At 33.8% G+C, this 26804-nt stretch overlaps 1 protein-coding gene across 3 annotated transcripts in view; it reads right to left on the bottom strand.

Moving 5' to 3' along the window:
* The window catches only part of SPOCK3 (SPARC (osteonectin), cwcv and kazal like domains proteoglycan 3), a 298992-nt gene that overhangs the window by 97465 nt on the left and 174723 nt on the right, over positions 1-26804 (bottom strand). For all 3 annotated transcript variants that reach the window (XM_054576076.1, XM_054576074.1, XM_054576077.1), the window contains exon 5: positions 2179-2302. In XM_054576076.1, the coding sequence (XP_054432051.1) occupies positions 2179-2302 (124 nt within the window). The remainder of the gene's footprint in view (positions 1-2178; positions 2303-26804) is intronic.

Raw genomic sequence — 26804 nt, 5'->3', positions numbered from 1 at the left:
CTACTTATGATAGGTGTATTTAGTCTTGAGTGGGAGTACCCCAACTATGTTTCTCTAAAATCAACAAGTCTTCCCATATGGTCTCAATAGATGGAAATCACTTGTGATTTTAACTTTGTATACTTTGAAACTAAATTGTGAAAGAACAGATCATTATACTACTATTAGTAGTATCTTGAAGAGAGCCTCGGACAAGCTGGTGCTAGACTAAGGCCAGCCCTGAATCTCCAGGGACTATGGCTCTTAGGGTACAAACACTTCCGTACTGCCTGCACATATGTTTCTAATGCTGAGATAGACATACATCTGTCTCAGCTGGATGCCAGTAATAAAGCCAGTCTCTCTACTGATGTAACTTGTTCTACTATCAATTTTATCAAATAAAATTAGCATTAAAATTTGCTTCCCATGTAGCTCTGCTTACCAGTTTGAATATTATAATATCTATCTTTAGTTGTAACTGAATAAATCAATATAATGGTTTGCACATCATTATCCTGTGGGCTGTAATAATGTGAGATAGACTCATTCTCCTTTGTACAGACAACATGCACTTTCTAACATGGCAAAGCCAAGGTTTACCAAGATCAAGGTCATACTGAGAAGATCAGTGACATACTCCCATCTCTCTCTGCAATATCTACACCTCTCTCTCTCTCTCTCTAAATATATAAATATACATATTATATATATATACATTATATATAATATATATTTATATATGCCTTTTTATATATAAATATAATATATTATAAATCTATATTAATATATATTAAATATATATAATATATTATAGTACATATTAATATATATAATACATTAAAACTTTAGCAAATAGACACATGGCAGCTTAATTAAGGATACACTGTATTTGGCATCCAGTAAGTACTATGCAATATTTATTCACTGAATTAATCTATCTTACTGTTGTAGTGCTCTTATTAAGATTAACAATTGTAAAATGCAAGTGTAAGTGGTAGGGAAATATTCTCTGAGACAAGGTATGGTTCATAAAGAGGTATCCACAGAACAAAATGTTCAAATAGCCCAAAGTTTTTGGAACTGAGGCAAGGTTATTTTATAGACTCCATGCATTCTATTTAATGTGAATAGTCATATAGTTCCTTAAAAAGATGTTAAGAGATGTAGGGAAACACTACAGAATATGCTTTTAAAACATATTTTATGTAACAATACCTTGTTAAAATTCAGGTTTTCAAAATTTACAACTGTATCTGCCCTCAAAGATTCAGTAAGAGGTTGTAAGCCTTTATCCATTTGTCATATAATAACAAACAAAAACAACTTATCCATGTCTTATTAGATACAGTCCTTAAAAACTCCAAAATATTTCAATAAAATAAGGACACAGATTTTTAAAAACTTTATTGTCCCATTACAGTTGCCCTCATTTTCCCCCCCATTGCTCGCCCCGGCCCTACCCACCCTCACTTTCTACATTCAATCCTCCCTCCCCCATTGGCTTTGTCCATGGGTCCTTATACATGTTCTTTGACTTGACCCTTCCCCTTCTTTCCCCCATTATTCTCCTCCTCCCTCTCCTCTGATTCCTGTCAGTTTGTTCTTTATTCACATGTCTCTGGTTCTATCTTGCTCACTTGTTTGTTTTGCTGATTAGGACACAGATTAGTGTTGAGAAGTGAACAGACACTGATTCAGAAAAGACCTTAAATCTGGCCTTCGATGTCAGGTAAATACATAAAATTTGCTATGTCTTTCTAATCCTTAGTTTTTGCATTTGTTAAAAAAGATTTTTCATGCTTAAATGAAGTACTATAGAGAATAATACATGAGAGAAAAGAAGTAATGATACTGACAGATTGTAGCTTAACTCTATTGATATAATAATAATTGTTAACATTATTTTATGCATGGTAACATTTCTAACCTCTTCCACAGTAGCACTTAAGGAAATGTTGGTTTTCATATTTGAGGGTTCAGAGTGTTCACAGCTTCAGTATTTCAAACTTGAAAAATTGTTAAATAGGAGAAACAAATATACATTGAATCATATTTCAAACGAGTGAGATTCACAGTACTGTAAAAGTTAAAAATTATATATATTTGGATGACCACAATGGAGAACTAATAGATTTGAGCATTCACTAATAACTTTGAATTTCGTGATTCATACTAAATGGTTATACTTTTCTTTACCTGTGAAGAGTAGGTATGACCATCTGAACCACAAACGGGGCTGGAATAGAGCGCTGGGCACTGCTTGCAGGCAGATGACACGGGCCCCCTCCACTGCTTACGGCCTGCTCCTGCGTCTTTCACGCTGCCAAAAAATAAAAATAAAATAAAACAATCGCACAATGCCTTGATTTAAAAAACGAGTAAATTTATACTAACATCATACTTTTCCACTGTCACTCCAAATCTTAAAGATACATTGGAATCAGAAACTATTTTCTCCTTTTCAATCTATTAATAACCACAGAGATTATATTCATTATAATATTTTGTTTCTTACAAGGATATGGAGGTTGCTCTATAATAAAATAAGAATATAAGTTCTTAAAAATATTCTTCCAGTTTCATATAGATTATATTTCATCATATGAATCTTTGTTTTAATTTACAGTTGTGACATATTTTTGATGGATCCAGAAACAGAAACAACTGCTCAGCAATAAAGGACTCGCACATTTTGGGACTGCCTAAAAAGCCACTCTCGTATCCCATCAGCAACGGTTTGAGAAAACAGACACCTAATTCGCTGCGTGTACCCGATGTGCCGGAAAGTGAGAGCAGTTTAGAGAAAAGAACATAAAGAACTAAACTTTTCCAACAACAACCAGCATTTAGAGAGCCAAATTAATAGGTTCAGTGAGAGCCAATCCTTTTTTTATTCTGTAGAAATGCTTCAAAATAGATTCATTAGGCTTTGATTGAAAAAATAACTTCGGAAACCCCATTCTCTTTTGCAATCTGCACTTACATGTATTTGTTTTCCCACTTTGATTAAACTGTTTTATTGCTCTATTTTTTGTGCACAATATATAAAGAGGGGTTAAGGGCTTAAAAATAAGACTATTTAGAAGCATGCTACTAAATCTGTACTCATTACAATTGTTTATAGAAAGTAATATGAAGTCTATATCAGGAGGAGAAAAGATGATTTACTAGAAATGTTAGTTTATTTTGGCTTTTCATTTTATTTTCATGAACAAGTCAAATTTACATAAAAGTAACCCCAAGACTATTAAGAAATATAGTAAGAATCTTCTTTATAGGAAAAATTCAAACCATGTATTTCAAATTTTACTAAATGTAAGTGGACATCAAGAAAATGTTTATTATTCTCTCTTCCCCTTTCTCACTGCTTCCCTTTCTTGTCTCTCTCAAAAGACTTTCATGAAGCATATGTAATTCCAAATGCATTTTCTTCATTTCAATTTTGTAAATTCTGCCAAAAGACCACTTTAAAATCTTGCCTGGCCACAGAGTCCATCTCATAAAAGATTCAAAGGGGGTAATAACCATGCTCCTATTACTCATTAATTCCTTGGCACAAAATTATAATGGTAATTAAAACAATGACTGGAAAAGCTGAAACATTATTTTACAGCCCGTCAAAACTTATAAATTACAGAAATGGAGTAAAGGGAAATAAATAAAATAAAATATTCTACTTGCAATTTTCTTTACTTTGTATAATCAAAACAAGGCATAAATTATGCAGTTTTTCAGATACATCAGGAGAAATTATTAAATTCAGGCTTCTAATCAATAAAAATACTTTATCAGAACAGGATATATATATATACATATATATAGTTTCTTTGTGATATATATATGTGTAATGATATGTATTATATATACATACACTATATGCCACCATTCAAGGCACTAGGTAGTTTCATACCAATATGCCTGTTACTGTGATTTAATAGCTGTGAAATTAAACTAACAAAGATGAACTTACACTGTCGCTAGTGTTTCTGCACCGGACTTACTCGGAGGCAGTCGAGCCATAGCGTCTCCTTGCTCTCTGCCTGTCTGCCGTCCCGCATTCCTGATCTACCTTCCACCCTGGCCTTCAGGGTGAGCCTCCAGCACCCGGCACATGTGAAAGCGCATCAATCTCTTATTTTTCTAATAACTACAATGTTAATTACAGCTATATCTGCTCAATCAATTATGATACTTGGTTTTATGTTTAGTTAATCATGCTGTGCAATTTGAAAATATAATTTGAACATGACTTTCATGTTTTAGGACTGACATTCATTTTGGAAGGAGCATAAAGGACATTACCAAAATGGTTAGCAGATAAGAAATCTCATTCCAATTTGATTTAAGTTTCGTACATAATCATGTCATTAATCAGTTTGGTCAAGTCAGTAACCTCCCTCAGTCTTAATTTCTTCATTTATACAATGCTAAGCTTCATCAGTATGGATCATTTGATCTTGAGCATTCCACGAGTCTATAAATCTTTAATAAAACTGCTTATATGAAGGCACTCAACAAAAATTAGAAGCATAGACAGTGTATATTGGCCATATGTTATAATTTTAGGACTTGGTTTAGTGTTACCAAGTGAAACTAATATATCATTATGGTGTGAAAGATGATGTTTAATGGAGCAAGAGGAGCCAGGAATGCTGAAGATGCAAAACTCGGCTATCTCAAGATAGCAAGTGAAAGGTACGGAGGGAGACCTTTCTGGTGATAACTAAGGAAAGAGGGAAGAGAAAACAGACGTGCGTTTAAACACTGTTTATACAGGCATGACAGGCATGATTTCCTTGAAAGTACGCCTCAGAATCAAATAATACTTCTATTACAATATCAAGGAACATTGTCAATAAATCATAAAAATAATTTGCATTACATATTTTTCTAAAGCCATGTAGTTCCTGGATCTGACATTGTATTTTATAAACTTTAGGCCATAAATATGGAAACCAAATGAAATGCCAATTATTTATTATGTATTTATCTTAGAAGGGAACCAACAGTATCTAAGTCTTAATTTTTTAGGGATATTTGCTTCTTTCGCTATGCACCTATATTAATATTTAATGACTTTGCATCAATGGAATTATTTCATTTTAATCAGATAAATAGCATTCTGTGAACAGAAATATTCTGTGAATATCTCAACTAAAGGCAACTTTATGCATTTCTTGTCTATTCAGTGCACCTAATATTTTAATTCCTTTAGGTAGTCTTTTTTTTTTTTTTTTTTTAAGGTCTGCCTGAGTTGTGGAGGAATTCTTCCTTAAGACACAACTGCCCAGTCTTGATTTCTTCTCTACTGGACATTAACTCTTCAATAAACAAGGCCACCCTTATTTTTTTGTCATGGGCCTTAGCCCATGCAAATATTAGCAAGGTGCAGTATATTAGCTTTTGGGGCAACATAATAATTTAAAAGTTAGAAAGTTCTATATAGAACTTAAAACTATAGTGACCATTAACTGCTTTATATGATTTCTACACTCAGTATGACAGTAAATTGAGCGATGAAGCAACATATTATGTTATAAATTTTAATTTTAAGTAAAAGACATACTCTAAAAATAAGAAGTAAACCTTGATTCATAGTAGAAAACATTATTAAATACATTAAAATAAATTGGCATAGCTTAGTTTGCAGTATGAATAAAAAATCCCTTCTTTTATATATTTTTTACATAGAACAGTGATTTACCAAAAAAAGCCCATTTGTAGATATATTTTAAAATACAATGATAGGCATGATTAATAAAATGACCTTTGAAAACTACTCCCAGCATAAATTAAATTAACTAGTGAAAAAAAGAACAGTATAACTGCTTCAAATATTCTTTAAAGCAAAACTCACCACCACCAATGAGTGTTGTCTAGAAAGCAGATCTGGCTAATTAAACCTGAAATATATATAGTGTAATAAATAATACAACACCATATATGTGAGTCTGATTTAAAAAATCAGTGCAGAGGCCAATTTGCTAATATAGGAATTGGTTCTATTAAATGTGTTGACAGATATATTTCACTCCAGATATGAGCATATGAATATGATTGCTAAGTGTGCATCCTCTATTTGAAATATGAATTAGGAAATTCTTCATTTTTCAATTATTAATGTCCATAGATAAAGCAAGCTTTCAACCATAAACTATGATATCACTTTAACCTTAAACAGTTCCATAATGTCAGCATTGAGCAAAATATGAACTAAGATTTGAGTTCACAAAATTGTGTGATTCTTAAAGGTCAAGGAGAGTCTGTATTAGGAAAAATGTATTCACATTTTAAAAATAACAGTGACAGATATGCAGCTTAAAAGGGAAAAATATTCCACCTAAATGAAAATTAAAATGAAGCAATGCAACATTTACTGAAACACATGGAAAAAGATTAATTATTCAAAATATATTTTATATATAAAAATTTATTGATTATGCAAAATTCTTTTGATTTGTTTTTCTAAACAAAGGAAATATTTTAGCTCATAAATAGACTTGAAAGCTTTATCAGAAGGCTTTAACAGTTAAAGGCAACATTAATTTAATTAGTAGAAAAATAGATGATAGAGACAATGGGTTTCTTCTCCTTGTACTTTTGCATTTAGGAGTGTGGTCTTTGGGACAAACTGGAAAGGAATAGTGGGAGAATGGACTAAGTGTCATGGGATAGGGATAAGTATATCTTGCTTGACATCCAGATACAGAGTAGAGAGGAGAGAAGCCATTGCATTATACCAAGAATCTACTTCAGAAAGGTGGGACCACAGACTTTGTTCCCATTGCCAGCTAAATTTCTGTTTTTGTACTTTGCTGATCAATCTTTCCCAAAACTTTACAGGTGGTCTTCCCTCTCCGCTAACATCTTTTCACTTTTTATTCACAACTCATCATTTTTATTCCAGGATATTTCCCTGAGCTTAGCACAAATTAAGGACTTGATAAATATCACTGAAAATATAAAGTGAGAGAGAGAGTGAGAGAGAAAGAAGGGAGGGAAGGCAGAAAGGAGGGAGTCCATCCCTGTTTGTAGCACTAAGGATGGTTCCTATTTTCTTTGCTTATATGTCCACTTAAGAAGTGGAAGTTCCTTAGCATTATTTTCTTACTGAATATGCTTCTTATAAATAATTTGTAAATTAAGTCCTTAAAAGCCATTTTGGCTTGCATATTAAAAGTCAATTAGAATAGAAATATATTTAAGCAAGAGTCTTGCTTTTCCTAATGATTATCTTATGCTATAGCATAAAGTACATACCAAAGCATTTTATATTATTTCTTTCAGTTGTTTCAGTTTATCAAGGACTCTTCCAACCTCATATTTCAGAATTTGCTACATGTTCTCTATTACTCATCTAGGATATTACTCATCTAGGAAACATCAGGAAATAAACAATTTGGCTCTTCACAACTATATGAGGAAGAGTGATCTATATAGGCTTGTTTTCAACAATACTTTAATTCTTTTAAAAACATTGCTTATTTACTGCATTTTTGTTGTTTCTCACTTGACTTTTTTTTTAATTAATTTATTTACTTTTTAAATACATTTGTCTCTGCCTTCCCCCCACCTCTTTCCCTTGCCCCCTCCCACCTTCCCTCACTTGACTTTTTAGAACAGCAAAATCCAATTAATCTATAATCTCATGCCAATTTCCTTTAAAAAACACTCTACCACTATCCCTCTTGCCCTTTTCATGTGTCTGTATATGTATATGTATATGTATATGTATGTATGTATATGTATATTTGTTTCCTCCTGACCATTTGGAATTAATAAAACCTACACTAGATGAAGAACACTCTGCATTTCCCAGCTTCCCCACTGGCACTGCCGCAAGGGGGAGAAAGATGGCTAATGACTCCTCATGGTTACTGTTCCTTTACTGGCCCAAGTCTGGTTGGGGGGGTGCTGGGCTGAATAAAAGGCTAGTGAGTCCCTAGGTGAGGGATCAAGAAGGCTGAGTTAACCTGGCCTGGAAGACGCTCTCCTGGGAGCTGGCCACTGTCTTCCACATTGAAGGAAGTTCACATGGGTAACCTAACCTGCTAGACCTGTGCTGTGGACTTTAGATAAATAATAACAGGTGTGTATTTATTTTGTGTTTCTGCTCAGAAGCTATATTAGCTTGGTTTTTCTTTGTTTGTTTCACTTGCAGTGCTTTGATAAAATTCAATCTTGGGTTACTTAACATTTCTGCTATTAATAGGTTAATAAAATCTCTAGCTGATTTCGAACCTACTGATACATTATCTAGACATTTAAGTTTAAATAAGGAGTATTTCATGGGTTAAAGCCTAACACATTTGCATGCATTGGAGTTTTATGCTTAAGTTTCAGCCTAAGTTTTAATTAATTTACATTATTTTTCCTTTGCACATGTATCCTTTGGTAAAATAAATAAATAAATAAATATATATATATATATATATATAAAATATATCTATATTCCTGAGTTCCTTTAATTGCTCCCCAAAACAGACCAAATAGTAACCCTGCCCCACAAACTTCAGGGAATATACATAGATCTATGCTTGTGTACTACTACGGCATTTGTAGAGAAAGGAACTCTAAAAGCATACTTATAGAAAGGATCTTGTCCCTAAATCAACAAAAGAGAGCCTTCTTCACCCAGGACTATTCTTCTTGGTTTAATATGTATGTGATAAATTAATATTATGTCACATCATTGAAATTTGGGGGTAACTATGCTATAACATAGTATTGCCATAAATAACACAGAGATTTGAAGCAACCTAGACATATTAATACCTGAAACACATCTCATTTTAACATGGTTAAGAAATGAAAATGCAGAAAATAATTCCTAACCTTCTTGGTTGCCAGTCAGACATCAACCATTCCAAGGATAATTTATATTTTAAAAATATATAGTTAGTAACTTCTCTTAAGTTCTCCAAGCTTAGAACCTCAATTTTGGATTTGAAAGTATAAATAAAGCAGAAACATAATTCACAATGAAATACACACTGAAGTGTTAATGTCATGCTTGTGAATTCACTAATAAGAAATAATTCCAAAATTGGTTCTGCTTTAAAATAACTAATAGAAATCTCATCAAGGCATTACTTTTTTTTACAACTTGCCTTAAACAAGTATGAAAATATGTCTATATCTTACTAAGAAATCAAATATTTTTCTTCTCAGAGTTACACATGTAAATTCATATAACCACCTGAGTGAATGGTTAGGAGACAGATTCTCTTTCAAAGCTTAGGTAGTTTGGGGACGGGAAGTTGGTTGAATAGCATCTCTTTCATTGTCATCAAGAGAAAGAAAATTATGTTACAATAATCCTTTTGGCGAAGCTAAATTTTACAAACCCTTAGATTGGAATGAAATGCAGATTTGGGTAATTGGGAAGCTTTGCTAAAAATAGGCCATGAGAAGGAATTAAAATGCTATTTATGAATAATTCATTGAGTTTTATATTCAATAACCCTGAGAACCCTGTGGGTTCTTAGAATTGTGTCAGGATCCTTAGAGCCACAGAGTATGTGTGTCCACATCTGCAGAACTTCAGCTTTTGAAAGGATAGGGGGAAATTATACATCTTTTAAGAGAAAAGTGTCACCTTTGGCATTTTCTTCAGGCTACATTCTCCAGATCTCATTTGAAATATCTTTGTGGAAAGGTTGGAGATCAGTTTTGCTTGACAATCTACTTGAATTTAGGTTTGGACTTCTGTTAAAGACAGTAGTCCATCTCAACGCAACCCTATTGCTGATAAAAGATATTTTAACTTTTACCCTTTCCCTAAAATCCCTAACTGCTTCCCCTAAGCATGAGCAGGAGAAAATATAATAATAGTTATATATGTTTCAGATTAAAAAAATCCTCTAGTTCTATTTTAGCAATTTAATAACTAATGAATTCTTACCTCAAACTCTGGAAATATACTCTGTGTATTACACTTAGAGGGACGATAGCTCTATTGAACATACATGTGCATTTCTTTCCAATCTAAATACTGTTTTATTAAGACATTGCATTTTTCACTTACAGTACCATGTTTGTGCAGTGTTCTTTCCTTTCTCTATGCCTATTTTCCACATTCTTTCCTTTCCCTGTGCACTTATCCCACATTCAAGTACCAAGAATGCCCTCTTATTTACTATAGCAGCTCTGTTTAAAAATGCCATGGAATTTGCTACAAATTTGTGTGTGTCAATGTTTCTTCTGGAACAACCTCTTCGGCGACGGGCCACCACTAGGAAGTCCCCAGGCATTACTCTTGGCACGCCCCTGAGCTCTGGTACAGCTTGGTAACAAGGGGGCTGTGAGCTTTAGTCAGTTCTTTCTTCTGATGTTCAAATTTGACCTTTCTCTACAGTCTGGTTCTTATCAAGCCAACTAATGATTTCATTACACTTGTCAAGAATCTTCTGTTTGTCCTCATTGTTGATTTTGCCTTAAAGTTTCAAGTCCATCTCTAGAGTCAATATTTTTATTAGACATTAAAGAAGATAACTGCAGAATAATTTCATTTCAAGCTGTATAATGCTTACATCCTCAAAAGAGGTGAGAGGTAGTCTGTGGAAGTTCCCCAAAGATATGTCATAGCTGCAAGCTGTGAGAAAAGCTTCTAGCAAGTTCAGATATACAATGTCGGTATCATTTTTGTGCAGATAGAGTATAGGAAAATAACAAAGGCTTTCTTTGTAATAGTACTTTGCAACCTTGACTAGTCAAAATAACCCATAAAATTAAAATGAAAACTAAAACAAAACAAAACAAAAAACACTTCAGACTCCCATTTGATAGGAGTTACACTTCTACTTGTGTTCATTAAGAAATTATGTAATGATAGGAAGCAACTTTATTTTTTTACTCATAACATCTCTGGATAATGGTGGAAACATTTCAAGGTCTAGCTCAATGAATATGCATAAGCCTTGCAATAAATAACTCCATAGCCTCCAATGGATTCACAGGCAGCAGGTAGAAAGTCCTGAAGGAGGAATCCTATGTCATAAGATGAACTGGTGTCAATGAACTAAAATTATTTGTAGAGACAGGATCACATTTATGTCCAATGAATATTTCACTACCGAAATTTCTAATGAATCATTCTTGCCAGCAGCCTTTGAACTGTAAACGATTGTCTACTGTTAGTTTTAAAAAGTAGTGTTAATTTATTGACAAAAATAGTATAGCATTGCTGTGTCATAGGTTGCTGCTATTACCAACAAAAACATATATTTTTCTTTATAATTTTTGTTTTATTTTCTTCTACTGTTAATTTCTATGCTGTTCATTACCATTTTTCTCTTTGTGTTGAACACAAGTTTAAAAAATAATTTCAAAATAAATTTGTAAAGAGTTATGGATAAACAAGGAATTTGACATAAAGGGAAATGCTAAGGAACATTTGAGTTACCTTCCGCTTAAGCTTTATGTGCTACAGAAAAGGAGAATTTGTAAACTCTGTTAAGAATTCATTTATGCCAATAATGTGATTTTTTTTCTTTATCTTGATGCATCTGTTCTTCAATTAAAAAAGAATATTACTTTTATGTTCAAAACACATTTGCAGGATTGTGGTTTGAATTGATGGCTTGGGGCTCTGAGAGCACTAGCTTGGAATTAATTTCCCAATTTTTCCCAGTGCACGCATGAGCAATTTGATAGATTTCCATGCATAGTCTACATTTTCATTTTATTCCCAGCTATGTCAAAGTGCTTCAGGAGTTGAACATTATGAATGTTTTCCTTCCTAATGTGTTCGCATTGTAAATACACAGAGACCACCAACCAATATCACTAAGTTACTCCTACTTTTTTTGCCCCGGAGCTGGGATCAGAGATCATCCCTAGAAGTTTTCAATAAGATCAACTGAAGGAGCAAAAATATTTCAGTAATTTATATATCTTTACAATGAAGCTGTGAATCCAGTTACAATGTTTATTAGTGACTTTGCCATTTCTGTGCAGTTTTTTTTCTGTAAAATAAAAAACCTTTTTATTTTAGAATCGATTTGGTTCTTTAGAGCTCTTAGTATGTGTTGCTCCATTTAGAGATGATAGCAAGTTTTATACTTTCCTTAATAACTGAAAAATGAGGTATTTCATAACTGTTGGTTTTTCCTCTTAAGTGATTTCTACATCACATCCAGATTGAATGATCAGTCTTAGCCCATGTAAAAATATACTTTTCAAAAAGATTTCAATATATTATTTGAAAACTTTTAATATATCAGGTTTACATCATTAATAGAGTGAAAAAGTAATAGCAAATTGCAGTGATTTTTACTCAGTCTCTTAGAAACTTTTGATGTAAACAATGGCAAACTAAAAGATTTCAATGAGGAATATCGACCATGATGCAAAGTTAGAGTTACGCTGCTTTTAGACACTTTTTAGTAAATTGTTAGTTCTCTTATATCTCAATTTGACACAGTGTGGCTAATTTATTCCTTTTACTCCTAGATAAATTTGAGTGACTTTCTTTGGAAAAAAATCTTTTTGCTAGGAGCATGACTGATCTTTCAAAAACAAAGTATTATAATTATGAAAATGCACACATTTTTTTCTGAGAACAGTGGGGGATGCAGGAAGGGAGAAGGGCAAGTTAAAATGCAACCACAAAACACGGAGTAATAAATGCTCACACGTACAAAAGATGTCAGCACTCCTCGTTTACTGTTTATGCTATATTTGTGTGGGTTTTATCATCTTTGATTATAGTATTTTACTCTATCATTACAAGCAACAAGTGTTTTGTCTGTAGAAAAGAGCTATTCCTATGAAATTGACATAAATCCTGTTTAATATTCTCTCCTTGTAAAAAGGGACAATGACAACCACAGTCCAATTGACAGCTCTTTAATAATTCTGCTGGCACCATAAAAAGGAAAAAAAAAAGGGAGCATTTCATGAGAGAAGATAAATCAAAGAGAAAGGACTAAAAAAATACTGCATTATAAAAAGGTCAGACATTTTAGATTAACATAGACGACACTTACAGAAAACATTTGCATTTCCTTTCAAATGATCCTAAGATGAAGTATGGACAAGAAAATTAACATGCATCATCCTCTAAGACATGCTTCCATGAGATCAATTTATATTTGCCCCCAATAGCATGTTTGATAGCTTTCTTTTAAGAACACTTTAAAAACTTGATTTAAATATAAAACACAAACTCTAGAATTACAACTAAAAAATATAAATACGTCAGCTTGTCACTTGCCACAGAGAGTAAATGGGCTGTTTTAGATTCTTCCTTTTTTTTTGTACAAACACACACACACACACACGCACACATACACAGAGGATTTCCTATATTTATGCGTGCTGTGGGCACTTACATTATTCTAACTTAGTCATGCTAGTGGCAAGAAAATGTTTTCATTTCCTTTGGCACTGAAATTGCAATCATTTTAAAACAATCCATTGATGTAGATAAGAAGCAACTTCTATTGCATTAGCTTATCTGATATCTAATGTCCATCCTCTGGATTTCGGTTTTGTTTATCATCAATCAACTCCCAATAGAATATAAGCTCTTTCACAGCAGAAGAGATTTGTACATAGTTACTCAGTTCTACTCCCGTATTCCTGTACTGTCTATTAGGGACTGGAATACTCCCTAATATACAGATGATGGCAAAAGAAGGTTTATAGTTATGAGTATGCAAAACAGTTTATTCTTGTATTAGTATATTAATAAATGCATTACTTTCCATATAAGCAACTGCAAACCTACTTTGGCCCCACCCTGTGTGTTAAAAAATATTTATTTTTAAAAACATGAATAATTAACAGTAATTAGTATCTCTTCTCTAGATACTGCTATATTATTTAGAACACTAAGTTTATGCTTTATGTTTATTTGCACTGAAAAGTTCAATTCTCTGATTTTAAAAAAAGTTCACTTCTCTTATATTAACCACTTGTGGTACAACTTCTGATATTGAATATGCTACAAGTAAGAACATTAAAGTTTTAAGCTCCTGTAAAGAGTAGGATGAACCAGTTTCAGGTTCTCCATAGGCCTTACTCAGAAAGTTGTTGGGAATTTGATCCACCTCCATTATTAATGGGTCTTCCTGATTTCTGTTGGATTTTTTGATCTTTCATTTTCTTTGTTCCTCAGTACTTCTCCTATACCTCTTATACATTAAATATGCATGGACATAGAGGTATAGAATAAGATAATATGAATTGTGACGCTTCCTAAGTAGCAACAAAAACTCACATTTCACATTCATTACCAGTACTGCTTTTGGAAAATTGCATTTGGCATGCTTTTTTAAAGGGTACAAACATATCTCTGAACCACAGAAATAAGTCTAAAAATATGTTAGTTTCATTAACTTACAATGTTTAATAAATCCACAATTTATGTAAAAAGATACAATTAAAGATGTTCTATGAGTTACTATTAAGTTACATTTTGGTGGTAATGGCAAGACATCACATTTCTTTTGTCAAGAAAATTCCTAAATTGAGTCCTTTTCATATTAAACTTCAGTTATACTCTTCCTACAAAAGAGGTATTTCTCATATAATTTCAGACTTATCATTTAAGTTCAGACTAATTCTGGTAATATCCAAATATAAGCAACAATATGATAATTAAGTCAACATACATTGAAATATTCATTCCATTTTTTAAATTATCCTTATTTTTAACTGAAGTTTCTTTCAGAAAATCCAGCCACAAATAAACTCTTCTGAAGTTGTTTCATGTTTTATAAGTAAACTATAATGTTGGGAAATTTTTGTTGCTAAAATGTCAGTTTCAGTGGCTGCTAGCTAATTTCTCATTGAAATAAGATCTAGGTTAAATTTTTAAAAATCGATTGTTTAATTAACCTCACCAGAAAATAGTCTATTTCATGTATAGAAAAATGAATGGATGGATGGATGGATGGATGGATGGATGGGTGGGTGGGTGGATGGAATTAGACCAAAATATATACTTGAATTTATTCACTCTGGCTTTTATCTACATTTAATAAGCAATATGATATTAAGAACTCTCTCACTGCTAACATGGGAAAGTCTTTCTGTGTGCCTAATGTCCCTCCAACCTTCATGCAAGGTCACTGTGGTTGATATAGTATTTAACATAAGAAGCTACTTATAGTTTTTCAAGAATCCTATTAATACAAAAACACCAAAAACTACGTGTGTTCATAAATTTACTAAAAAGGTATCCCCTGGGAAAAAAGTAAACGTGACTGCCACTTTGTCCTCAAAACAAACCTCGGTCCAATATTAAAATTATATCACTAATAATATGAATGGGTGCACCGAATCTTTCCTCTACACTGAAGTCAGAAGAGATTTTCAAAATAAAAACCTAATTGTGTCATTCTCTTGCTAAAAATAACAAACCAACTGAACAACAAAAACAAAAAAGCAAAACTTTCAATGCTTTCTTTTTGATCTTTGGATAAAGAGCAAAGGCCTTTGCTGGGCCTGAAAGGTACAGCGGCCTCTACCTCTCCCATCTTCACAGTCTTGCCTCACGTTTGGCGCCCCAGCCACGCTGTGTTCATGCAGTTCTTTCATTCGCTTTCCTTCTCACGAGGTGGGGCTTACATACTGCCTTGCCCTCCGTCTGGCAGGTTTGTATAAATCTCTTTTAATAAATCTCCTACAAATCCTTTAGATCTCCTCTGAGTCACTTCCACAGAGAATTCCTCCCTGACTGAAGGAACAATACTTCTGTTTCTTTCTCTTTCTCTTTCCCTGTCTCTTTCTCAATAGCTCTCGCAGCAAATCTCATCTCTCCTTCCAAATAGAAAAATGTACTGTTGCCATCATCATCATCATCATCATCATCATCATCATCATCACTAACAATGTAAGGCATGTTAGGAATCTATTTTTTATGTGAGCCTCCTCCCATTTCTGCATTTCTTGCAAACATGGCACCAATGGCCCATTGATCTAAACAATCTTTTCGAGGATCAGTATATTGTAAACTGCCTCGGAACACAGAGATGTGTTTCCCTATGGAAGTAAGGGCGAATTAGTTCACTGTCCAGAAGAATAAATATAATGAGCAAAATGCAGGAAGGCTTACTACTCATTATAAAAATCTTGGGTTAAAACCTAAACTCAGAATTCATCTCCTGTAATGTAACCCCCAGAGTGGGCAGGTATCTAGCTGGGCCCACCCATGTGGCCCCCATGTGACTGGGAGCAAGAGAGATCGACTACTGTGCCGATGCCCATGCTGCTCAATTACCAAGTTTTCTGTCCCTGACACCAGGGTCTGATGTCTTTATTAGAACCCATGGGACTGAGACAGCCTCATTTGTCTGCTTCCAATAAGGGTGAAATCTCAAATTCTTCAGAGTTTTTACTAATGCATAAAAAGGGAAGGAAAATGTGAACGATATAAAAATAATATGAAGGGAAACTTGGAAGAAAAGGGAATAAGCAGAAGATAATAGGGAATACCAAGAAGTTAGGGAGCCACATACCTAAAATAAAAATCACACATAATATCACTACCCAAAGATACATTGTGTCAGCTGTCTGATATATTTTTATTCAAAAATATTCTTTATCTACGTGTATTTATTATAATATTTTATTACTACATAAAACAATTTGGGATAAATACTATTTGATGTGCCTGTAGGAGGTCTATTCTGATTATTTCTATAGTATAAATTCCTAGAATTTGAATTTCCGAATCCAAGGCAAAATGCTTACTGCCTTACTTCAGTGCCTCCCAAAGGCAGTTTAAATGGTAATGAGTACTCAGAAGAAGAATAAAGAAGGAAAGGTGATTGTGTTGCAGTTTTAAATAGGATGCTAAGGGCTGAAATGTTAATATTTGAAAAAATAAAAATTGAAAAAAAGGTGAGGGTGTAAGCTATGAAAATTCCAAGTAGAGGAAACTTCAAGGAAAGTCACCCTGAGTTTTAAAAAGAAAAAGTGGTCATGGGAAGGGGGGTGGGGCTTGACCTCTTTGAGGAAAAGCAAATAGGACAGTACAAAGATAATACAAGCCAGGGATACCAAGAGCATAAAGCAAACAGAATTGTAATGGGAGCACAGATTTGTAGGCCTCTTGGAAGAAGCAATCCACCGTGGGTACTGACCACATGCCCTTGCTGGATGTGCCAAAAATAGACGATGAGTGCAGGCTTTCTTCCCCTTCCTAGAAGTGATGAGACCACAATCTCCATGCTCTTCTGCTGTCTTGCAGCCCACCCACTGCATGCGCTGGTACCAAGAGGTTCGGGGAACTTAGGGACATGGTAACTCCAACACCAATGCAAAGCTCTGGCTGCTGCTTTTGCTGTGAGTAGTAAAGTCCTCTGTCACTCACCCAGGGTTCTCAAGTCTTCTGCTGGCAGCCATGAAACAAGGGCAGGCTAACCTGTACTTGCCACGAAGGTAAATCCCAGACCCCAAGCAGCTTCTGAAGAGCTCATATGAACCACTGAAAAGATTTGCACTTTTACCTTGGGTGATAAGAAGTCCATCAGGGAGTCTGACCTTAAGAATTCATGTAAGCAAAGTGTCACTTTACAGCTGCTGAACATTTTGAAATAAGACAAGGGTATAATAGGAAGACAGGTAGCTAAGGACGCAATTCCACGAATGAAGGCATGGCATGAGGGTAGCCTGAACAAGAGTTCTAGCTGTGGGGATGACGAGAGGCAGTCGCGTTCTGACATATTTTGAACGTACAGCTAAAAGGACTTTTTGAAAGAGATTATAGTGAGTTACTAAAAGGATGGAATGGACCTAACTGCATTCACACAAGAAGGATGGGATTGGAAAGTTTAGTTTATGGGAGTTTCCTTCCATTCCCAATTTGTTAAAGTTTATATCATAAGTGGGTATTGAATTTTAAAAAGTGCTTTTTCTCCATCTCAATGAGAGGATCATAAGGTTTATCTCTTTTGTTTTCTCAGTTACATTGATTAGTGGACCTTGCTTGCTTTCCTAGAATAAACAGAGTTGTGATGTATTACTCTTTTATATAGGGTTGAATATGGTATTTTTGTTAAAAATGTTTCATGTATATTCATGAGCAATATTAGTCTGCAATGTTTTTAAGTTTTTGTCAGCTTTTGATATTGCAATTAACCACAATTAGTTGGCAGAAATTCAATTCTATCATACAGAAGTGTTTGTACAGTACTTGTGTTTTCTTCTTTAAATATCTAAAATAATTCATGATGAAAACACTTTAGCCTAGAGATAATTTTTTTAAATCTTGTTTTAACTGCTAAATATTTCAGATTCTCTATTTTGTTATAAACCCCAGGATAAATTGACTTTTTGTAGAAATTTTTACATTTGATCAAGTGTTATATTCATGAATATAGTTAATAATAAGTTCTCATTATTTATTGTCTATAAGATCTCTAGTGATATTCCTTTTTTTCATGTCTGATATTGGAAATGTGTCTTCTCTCTTTTGTCTTGATCATTCTTGTTAGGGATAGTATTGCTTACTAGTTTTCAGAAAAAAGTATTTTTAGGTAAGTTGATTTTCCCTATTGTATATATGATTATTTTAATAATGACCTGCCTTACTTCTACTCTCTTAATTTTAATTTTCAACTCTTCTTCTAACTTCTTGGGTTGAATGCTTAGAATGTTAATTTTCAATTTGTCTTCCTTTCTACCAAATACATTTTTAAAGTTATATAATTCCCACTAATACAGATTTAGCTAGATCCCCAAAGTCTTCACATTGTAATATTTGATATTTTATTATAATTCAGTTAAAATTGTTTTCTAATCTTAATTGTGATTTTCTTTGATAATAAATTAATTATAAAAATATTGTTTGATATTCAAACATTTAGGGGCTTTTCTATAATTCATTTTTATATTAATTATTTTTGTTTGATTTTTGTCGTAGTTAAAGAACATACTGTGAATGCCTAGTTGAAATTTGCTTTGTCCTGCTCAGTACAGAGCATTAATTTTTTTTTCAGTATAAGCTACAAGAACCTGATAGGCAAAAGTGGTTAACAAAGTCAAAGTCACAAAGATTATCCCATATCATATGTGCAGAGAGAATAACTATAGTAAACATTAAGTGGTAAGTAGCAAAAGCGTGTAAAAGATCATGCATTTCTAGAAATTTAGAAAGTAGAGAAATAGTAAATTTTCCCCAGGGTTATCAGAGAGAATCTTAGAAAATGTAGGATTTGATCAAGGCTAAAGTTAAAATGGATTCAGGATAGACAACAGAAGCAACGCCAACCAATGCATGTCTCCAGGGAACAGAAACACTTGTCAATCTCCATGGAGAAATTATAAAATCCAAACCTGGGAACAAGAGAAAGAGAAAACAAAATGCTGACTTTTTTTGTTGTGATTTTGTCCTGGAATTAGCAACAGTGAAGTTAAGAAAAATATCATTTACTAACTTTGGGTAAAAGCATAGAAATATTTAAAGGCAGTTGACTGCATATATGTTGGATCTTTTTCCCATTTCATTCATGGCAGCATTACTTTTCCCATAGCCTGAAAGATATGCTACTACCATGGAGGGGAAACATGGTAACAAATCACCATCTTTTTAAATATTTCAGTATGTGTGGGTGGGCAGCCTCTGAGATGTCCTCAATGCTCCTTGCCTCCTGGTTTACAGTCCTGAGTAGTGTAATCCCTTGTGTGTAGACTAAGCTCAGTGACTTGCTCCTAATACACAGACTACAGCAAAAGTGAAGAGATGTCATTGTCAAGATGAGGTTACAAGAAGGAGGCGGTTGCCCTCTCACCGGGGTGCTCGCTTTCTCTTGCCTTCTCTCATGTCACTCCTGCTGTGGGACTAAGCCCATGTTGTGAGTGGTCAGAGCCATGGCGAGTCTCCTGGGCACAATATGAGCCGAGCCCTTCTGTCTCACAAGCCAAGAGCTGCTGAAGCTTCTGTCTCACAAGCCAAGAGCTACAAGAAACCCGTGGGTGAGACGGGAAGTGGAGCTCTCAGCCCCAGACAAGTCTTGAAAAGACTCCAACTCCGGGAATAGCTTGTAGGCAACCTCATGAGACAATCTTAAATCAGAGAATGTGGTTATATCCACTCAGTTTTTGAATAATTTGCTACATAGAAATAAAGAATTATTATATCATCATTTGACATTTTAAAGATGTATTATAAACATATTTACATGTTATCTCCTCTAGCTTTCTAAAAACATAACCACACATAAAAATGTAGTTGTTAAATACGTATTTTGAATTTATAACATTTTATGTTTCTTGAAGTAATTTTTTAATGAATTAGACTGTTAAGACAAAGGGGATATGACCTCTAGAAATATTGAGAGAACTTTTCCCCCAAAACGACCCCTAATATCCACAGAAAACTATATAATTTTTATAATAAATGAACACTAGTCTATTTGAAGCAAAATGGAAAAAAAGAATGTCAATAAGCAAAAAACTCAAAAGCTATGGGACATAAAAGATCAGACTAAGAATACCCTATGGAATTTGGCTTAATACTCTGAAAGTATCACAGGTGTTGATATTTGCATGATACATTCAAGCAGAATTTATAGCAACTTACCAGCTGTACTGTAAATAGTGTCTTATAAAAAGCCTATTAAGCAATAATTGCTATTCAATATTCATGGTTTAATGAAAGTGACTTATTGCAATTTTGAGCCATTTTAGAATCCTCATTATGTAAAATTATGACATGTGGAAGCTGTTTATATCCGTTAGTTTGGAGGAAAATATGTGAACATACTGGTAGTTTCTTTTTTTCCATATGAAAAAAAGAAAACATTGACTGTATTCAATTTAAATAGTTTGTGTATTTGTGTTATTTTAACAAAACTTTCCAAAAATTCTGCTTGATTTTCCTTAAAGTTTGCCATTCAAGGGTATGGAAAAAATATCTGAAATAAAGAATTAATTTATAGCAGTTATATCCACTGGTCATAATAGACATATTTTTAGAAGTAAGTCCCCAAGCATAGAACACGCTGGAAAGAGGCTTGTAAGAATTCAAAGTCAGGGTATATTAGATCTCAATGATATTATGTAGCAAAAGACCATGTTCAAATTTGACAAAAAGAAAACCACAGAATCATGGAAATATTAGGCTAAAATTAAACTCAAGTTGTCAGTCCATTTTTGACACTTTGGTGAAAAAAGACTGAGTTGGGAAAATGCTTATCAAAGTCAAGTGTATACCAAGTGTTTCTTTCTGCTTATGTTAGATATTTTGAAATAATTTCTTTTGTCTTGTTTTGACAATTACCAAATGCGGTCATATTATGCATCTATACTATTCTTCTTTATTTTAAATTACCAGTTTAAAAATAAAGGTTAAGCCATTAATCTGCAGATTAACACATAAAAGTAGTATGAGCATTAAATGCTAGTAGTACTCTTTTTCTTAACTTTGAAAACATTTTACTAATTAAATTTACATTATGTATAATTAAAATACAAATAGTATAAAATAAAAGGCCTGAAAGTTTTATTTTTCCTATATAATTTAACACTAAGTATGTATGGCATTTTAAATATTAATACATAACACTATGACATCAATATGGTCACAAAGACAGTTTAATTCAACACTATATTAGAAAGTATTCTTCAAAAGAGAGAAGCGTCCTTTTTCTACATCAAACAGAGGATTGGACAAAGGCGTGACTACCAGTTGCTGACATGATACTCAGCGGCCCCTCCAATACTTTACGTATGTACCTGCTACAAAGACACGCCTTCTATGTAACAACAATGCAACCATCTGAATGAAAAAATTAACACCGATGCATTACTTCCATCTAATGCCAAATTCCATTCAAGTTTTGTTAATTGTCCCAAACATATCCTTTTAGCAAATTAATGCAATCCAGAATCCTATTTTGTTTCATTTAACTGACATTTTAAAAAATGTCTCCCTCAATCTGGAACAGTTCAGTCTTTTCTGGGCTTTTAAAACTTTTATACCTTGGAACATTATCGGCCAAGTATGTTGTAGAATATTTTTCAATTTGGTTTTACTTGATGTTTCTTCATGATTAGATTAAGCTTATGCAACTTGAGAGGAAATGATGTATTCTTCTCATGCATCATACTGTTGCCTGTGATTTTAATTTGTTCCATTAATAGTGATGCTAACTTGGTCACTTGAATCTTTGTACAAAATTATTTGTGGTGGAAGTACATTGAGATTATTTAAATATTGCATTCCTCATCAAGATTTCATTATGTTTAATTCATCTATATTACTGTGCTCATGATTTCCAACTTTATTCTATGGGTTATAATTTGGTACTATTATTATGAAGATGCAAAAATCATCCCAGACTTGGCCTGTTATAGTCCCTTCAACCTGGAGAATCACTTCTCTTGGTTTCCAGAAAGCTACTCTCTTTTTTATCCTATCCTTCCACCTTACTTATTCTCCATCTCATTTTCCTTTAATAGTTTGTCCTTTCCCTCAAACAGTTTTCAAATGCTGAATTTGCCCCAGGCTCCTCTCCTTGGAACTCAGTTTCACTTGCTCATAGGTAACCTCATTCGGTTCAGTAACTTTGAAGAACCATTGATCTGCTGAGACCTGTCAAATTTTCAGGGTAGAGCCTAGACCTCTACCCTGAACCTCAGATTCATATACCTAAATACTTAGTAGGCATTTTTACCTAGATAACAAATGGGGTCCTAAACTCAGCATGTTCAAAACTGAATTCTGTCCTTGCCCCCAATATTGCTCCTCTTACAACCTTCTTGTCCCAGGTGAGGACATCTCAAGATGCTTAAGTCAATTCTCAGCATTGCCTTCTCACACCACACATTCACCCTGTCTGTAAATCCTGTTGCATGTGTTTCAACACACAACAAAATCTTAATCAGTTATGCCATTTTTCATTGGTATCACACTAATAAGAGCTTTATTTGGATTATTGCAAAATTTCTTAACAGAATCCTGCTTCCACTTCTATCATTCTCCCACCTCCTCCCGCCATTTCCCAAACCCATCACTATATTCTTACCACAGTTACCAGAGTAATCTCAAAAATAACACAGGTCATTTACTCCTCTATTCAGGACCCCACTGCTTCCCAATTTCATTCAGCACACAATGGTGTCAGACCTTCTCTTAGTTCTCTGAGCTTGTCCACTTGGATCCCACAGGCTCACCTGCTCCAGCCACATTGGTGGGTGTCCTTGAAGTTTCAGAGCATTGCTAGCATGTTCCTTCTAATGTGCTGCGGTGGTCCTTTGCTCTAGCTTTTCTATCTGCCCAAGTTACGCTTCAACAGAGAACTAACTGATCAGCCTCCTCAGTACTTCCAATCTTTGCTCAAGTACCATCTGTACAATGAAGCTTCCTAAGCCGCCTTCTGTGTTGCTGTAGTCTGATCAGCCCCTTTCTCCCTGCCAGGCTAGATCCCTCTTAACGTGCGATACACACCTTAGAGCACTTAGCCCTTTTCAAAATATCCTCTCGACTTGATTATCTTAAATGATGACAGCTTTTCTCTCTATACTATAATGGAAGTGTCCCCTGGGGAGGAATGGTGTCTGTTGTGCTCACAGATGTCCCCTCAACAACCTGTAACAGTGCCTGGAACAGAGTAGATGGACACACACAGCTGTGGAATACACAAGTGAAAATTTCCAGTACAAAACAACCTTTGAAAAAATCCACAAGTATTTTGATTTAAAGTGTACAATAATATTCTCAATCTGTGTTTATTAAAGTAATGCAAATATATCAAGTGTCCCTAAAATTTACTTCAAAATATCACTAAACAGTATATCTGACATCCTAGTAAAAAGACCAAATTCTTTAAGAAATTAGAAATACTCTTTTATCCCCTAATATTAACTTATTTGCACTTTTGAAACGACAATTTATCATTATTTATCCTTTTCCATTACTGCACATGTTTTCTGAAGTCTCAAAGTGATCATGTTGCACAAAACTCTACAGTACAAATATTGCATAATTTACTGAATGTTCATCCTTATTCATTTATAATACTACCATCAGGGGGAAAATTGCTGTTGTAGGCAAAGTTCTGCATATTGCTCGGCCTCCTTTAACTTATTTTCCTTAGTAAACATTCTCAAAAATGAGATTACTGTATCAAAGGGTATAATGTATTACTATTCCAATTACAAGATCACTGGCAAAAAAAAAAAAAAAAAAAGAAGCTTTTCCTGCTAAAACTCACTGGCACTACATTTAATTTTTAGAATTTTTGGCCCTAGTTTTGTTGTTTAAATGTTATTTTAAAACATTCTTGGTTTTATTTTTTCAAAAAAATGTTTTATTGAAGTATAATATACATAACTCAAAATTCATTTACCTAACTGTACAATTCAATGATTTTTAGGAAATTTGCAGAATCAAGAAACCATCCCTGTAATATGATTTCAGAACAGTTATATCAACTGTGTTAAATATTGACATGCAAAAGCCTTTGCTAATATTTGTGGTTTGGAACAAAATAATATGTATATGTATATATACTTTTCCCTGTCTGGAAAAAATATGAATTGTTTTTTAAAATATCGGATTGTCCTAATCCTACATTTCTTTTATTCAGATAATCTCATTTACTTCCTTGGCCTGCCTGCCATACTATTCCTGTTCCAAAAGGGACTCAAAAGGCTTGACTCCTTATTATAAATAGGTCTTTATGCAATTTATCACATTTTAGTAGCCCATAAATATAGTTTCCAATATTTCTGAAAGCAGGTGATATAAACTAGTAATTGACAGTTTTCTTTTGCAAATACACAATTTATAAGTTTGTTCACTTCCTTCATGTTCTTGTTCTAAACAAACTTGCAAGTCTCCTAAAGACCCTACTTCTTCAGGCTTCCCAAGGTTTTTTATTGCTTCATCTGACTCATAACATGGGCAAAACACATGTGTCCCTTGATCCTCACTCTTTGTCACTTCCCCCTAAAAACACTCAGATTTGAATTTACGTCATGAGACTTTTCCATCTTTCCTTTGTACAGTCATCTCTAGACCCTGTGGTCCTATTTATTTCTCAGTGGCTTTTGCTCATGATACATTGTCACTCACTCCAACAGGATGCTTGGTGATTTTAATATTCATAAAGACACTTTCAATACCCTTGATAACAATGATAGTTTCTTCTACCCAACCCCAGACACTCATCTCTACGGTTCCACGTCAGTTTGTGTTATTACCAATAACACTCTATGAGCTCCTTGAACTCTAATCCAAGCTCCCTCCCCCTTGAATTCCAACCAGCAATTTTTTCAGTCTTCCTCACCCTGCTTATGTCCTTCCTTCTCTATTTTACCAGTTTCGAGTCTGCGAACTACTACTAAAATCGTTCCCCTCCCTCTCACTTCATCACACACAACTAGCAAAGGCCCAGCTCTGCCCTTGCCCCCATGTATATAAAGATATATATGTTTGAAGGAAAGCACACAATCTCAGTCCTTAGCCTCACTTTAAACACATGGACTACGAAATGTAAGTGGACCCTGAAATCACACTATTCTCTTAGAGCACTTACCCTTTGTTCTTTATTACAGAACAAAACCATGTATAAATACATGGCCCAACCTGAACTCCTGGTTTCTTCACCCCCAATATTTCTTTCCTTAAGTCTTCTCCACCCCATTTAACTGCAAATCCATAATTCTAGTCACTCAATCTAAAACCCTGGTGATGTCATTGACTCTACTCTATTTCTCAAAATCTGAAGCAAAAGTAGCTGGGTCTTTCTTGAAATACATTACAAATTTACTCACTTAGTCATAACCGCCCTTGGCAGTACTGCTTCCTAATAAGTCTCAAGGCCTCGATTCTTGTCCTTGACCCCACAATGGTTTTGTTTCAAAAATTGTAATTCATTCCCCTATTCCCTTAATGACATAATACAATAAATTGATAGAAGGTATAGAGTGTTACAAAGAATGGTCAGGGAAGAAGAGAGGGGTTAGAGCTGGGCATGGAGAAATGCTACATTTGAAATAAGGTGATTATGTCCATGTTGAGAAGATGATATTTAAATGAAGGTTAATTTAATTTGCTTATTTTCTTTCTTCTACTAGAAGGTAAAGTCTCTGAAGACTGGGATTTGTCCCTTTATTCACTGCGGTATCCCTAGAAGTGAGAAACACATTCAGTCCTTCCACAAATGTTTATGAAGGGCACTCACATCAGCAAGTGAAAGGTATGACCAAGAGAGAGAGATGTCCTCCCCTTTTCTGAACTTAAAGTCACTAAATAAGCAGAAGGAAAGGAGGAGAGTGACAAGCTTAAATAATGTTAATTAAATCTTTGATATTTTATATTCTATCATAACTAGTTACAAAGATATTAATTTTCATAAAATGTGACAAGCATCTCTCGGATGCTTTAAGCATAGCATTAGTTATGTTCTACTGATTTTAGAATGTGTGAAATGCACTCACTGCAAACATGGTTTGCTCATTTAACATTGTTTACCTGATTCCTCTAAAGTTAAATGAGAAAAAAATAAAGAAATAAATAAGGATTAATCAAGAAAGATGTGCATAAGTTAGAAAACAGAGAACTAATTAATGCATATAAAAGAAACGAGAAAAATGAGTTAAATCAGAAAGTGACTAAATTACCAAAGAATGTAGGAGAATAAGAAAAAAACATAATTAGATAAGAATGTGAAACACCATCTTTACTTCAAATATATAGTTTTTATACCTTATAGACATCTAGAGGCATTTATTCATTACTAGTAACACTGTTATAATTATAATATCACTATTTTATAATATAGCATATATACTATATTATAAAAATAAAAGAAATAGTCATGATAAGAAAGTAAACACAGACCTTAAATAAGGGAGTTGGCACA

This window comes from Pteronotus mesoamericanus, unplaced genomic scaffold (genome assembly GCF_021234165.1).
Source record: "Pteronotus mesoamericanus isolate MK-2021 breed Mesoamerican mustached bat unplaced genomic scaffold, CSHL_Meso_final contig_32, whole genome shotgun sequence".
Classification (NCBI taxonomy): domain Eukaryota; kingdom Metazoa; phylum Chordata; class Mammalia; order Chiroptera; family Mormoopidae; genus Pteronotus; species Pteronotus mesoamericanus.
The sequence above is the reverse complement of the archived record's forward strand: the minus strand, read 5'-3'. Positions and strand labels throughout refer to the sequence as shown.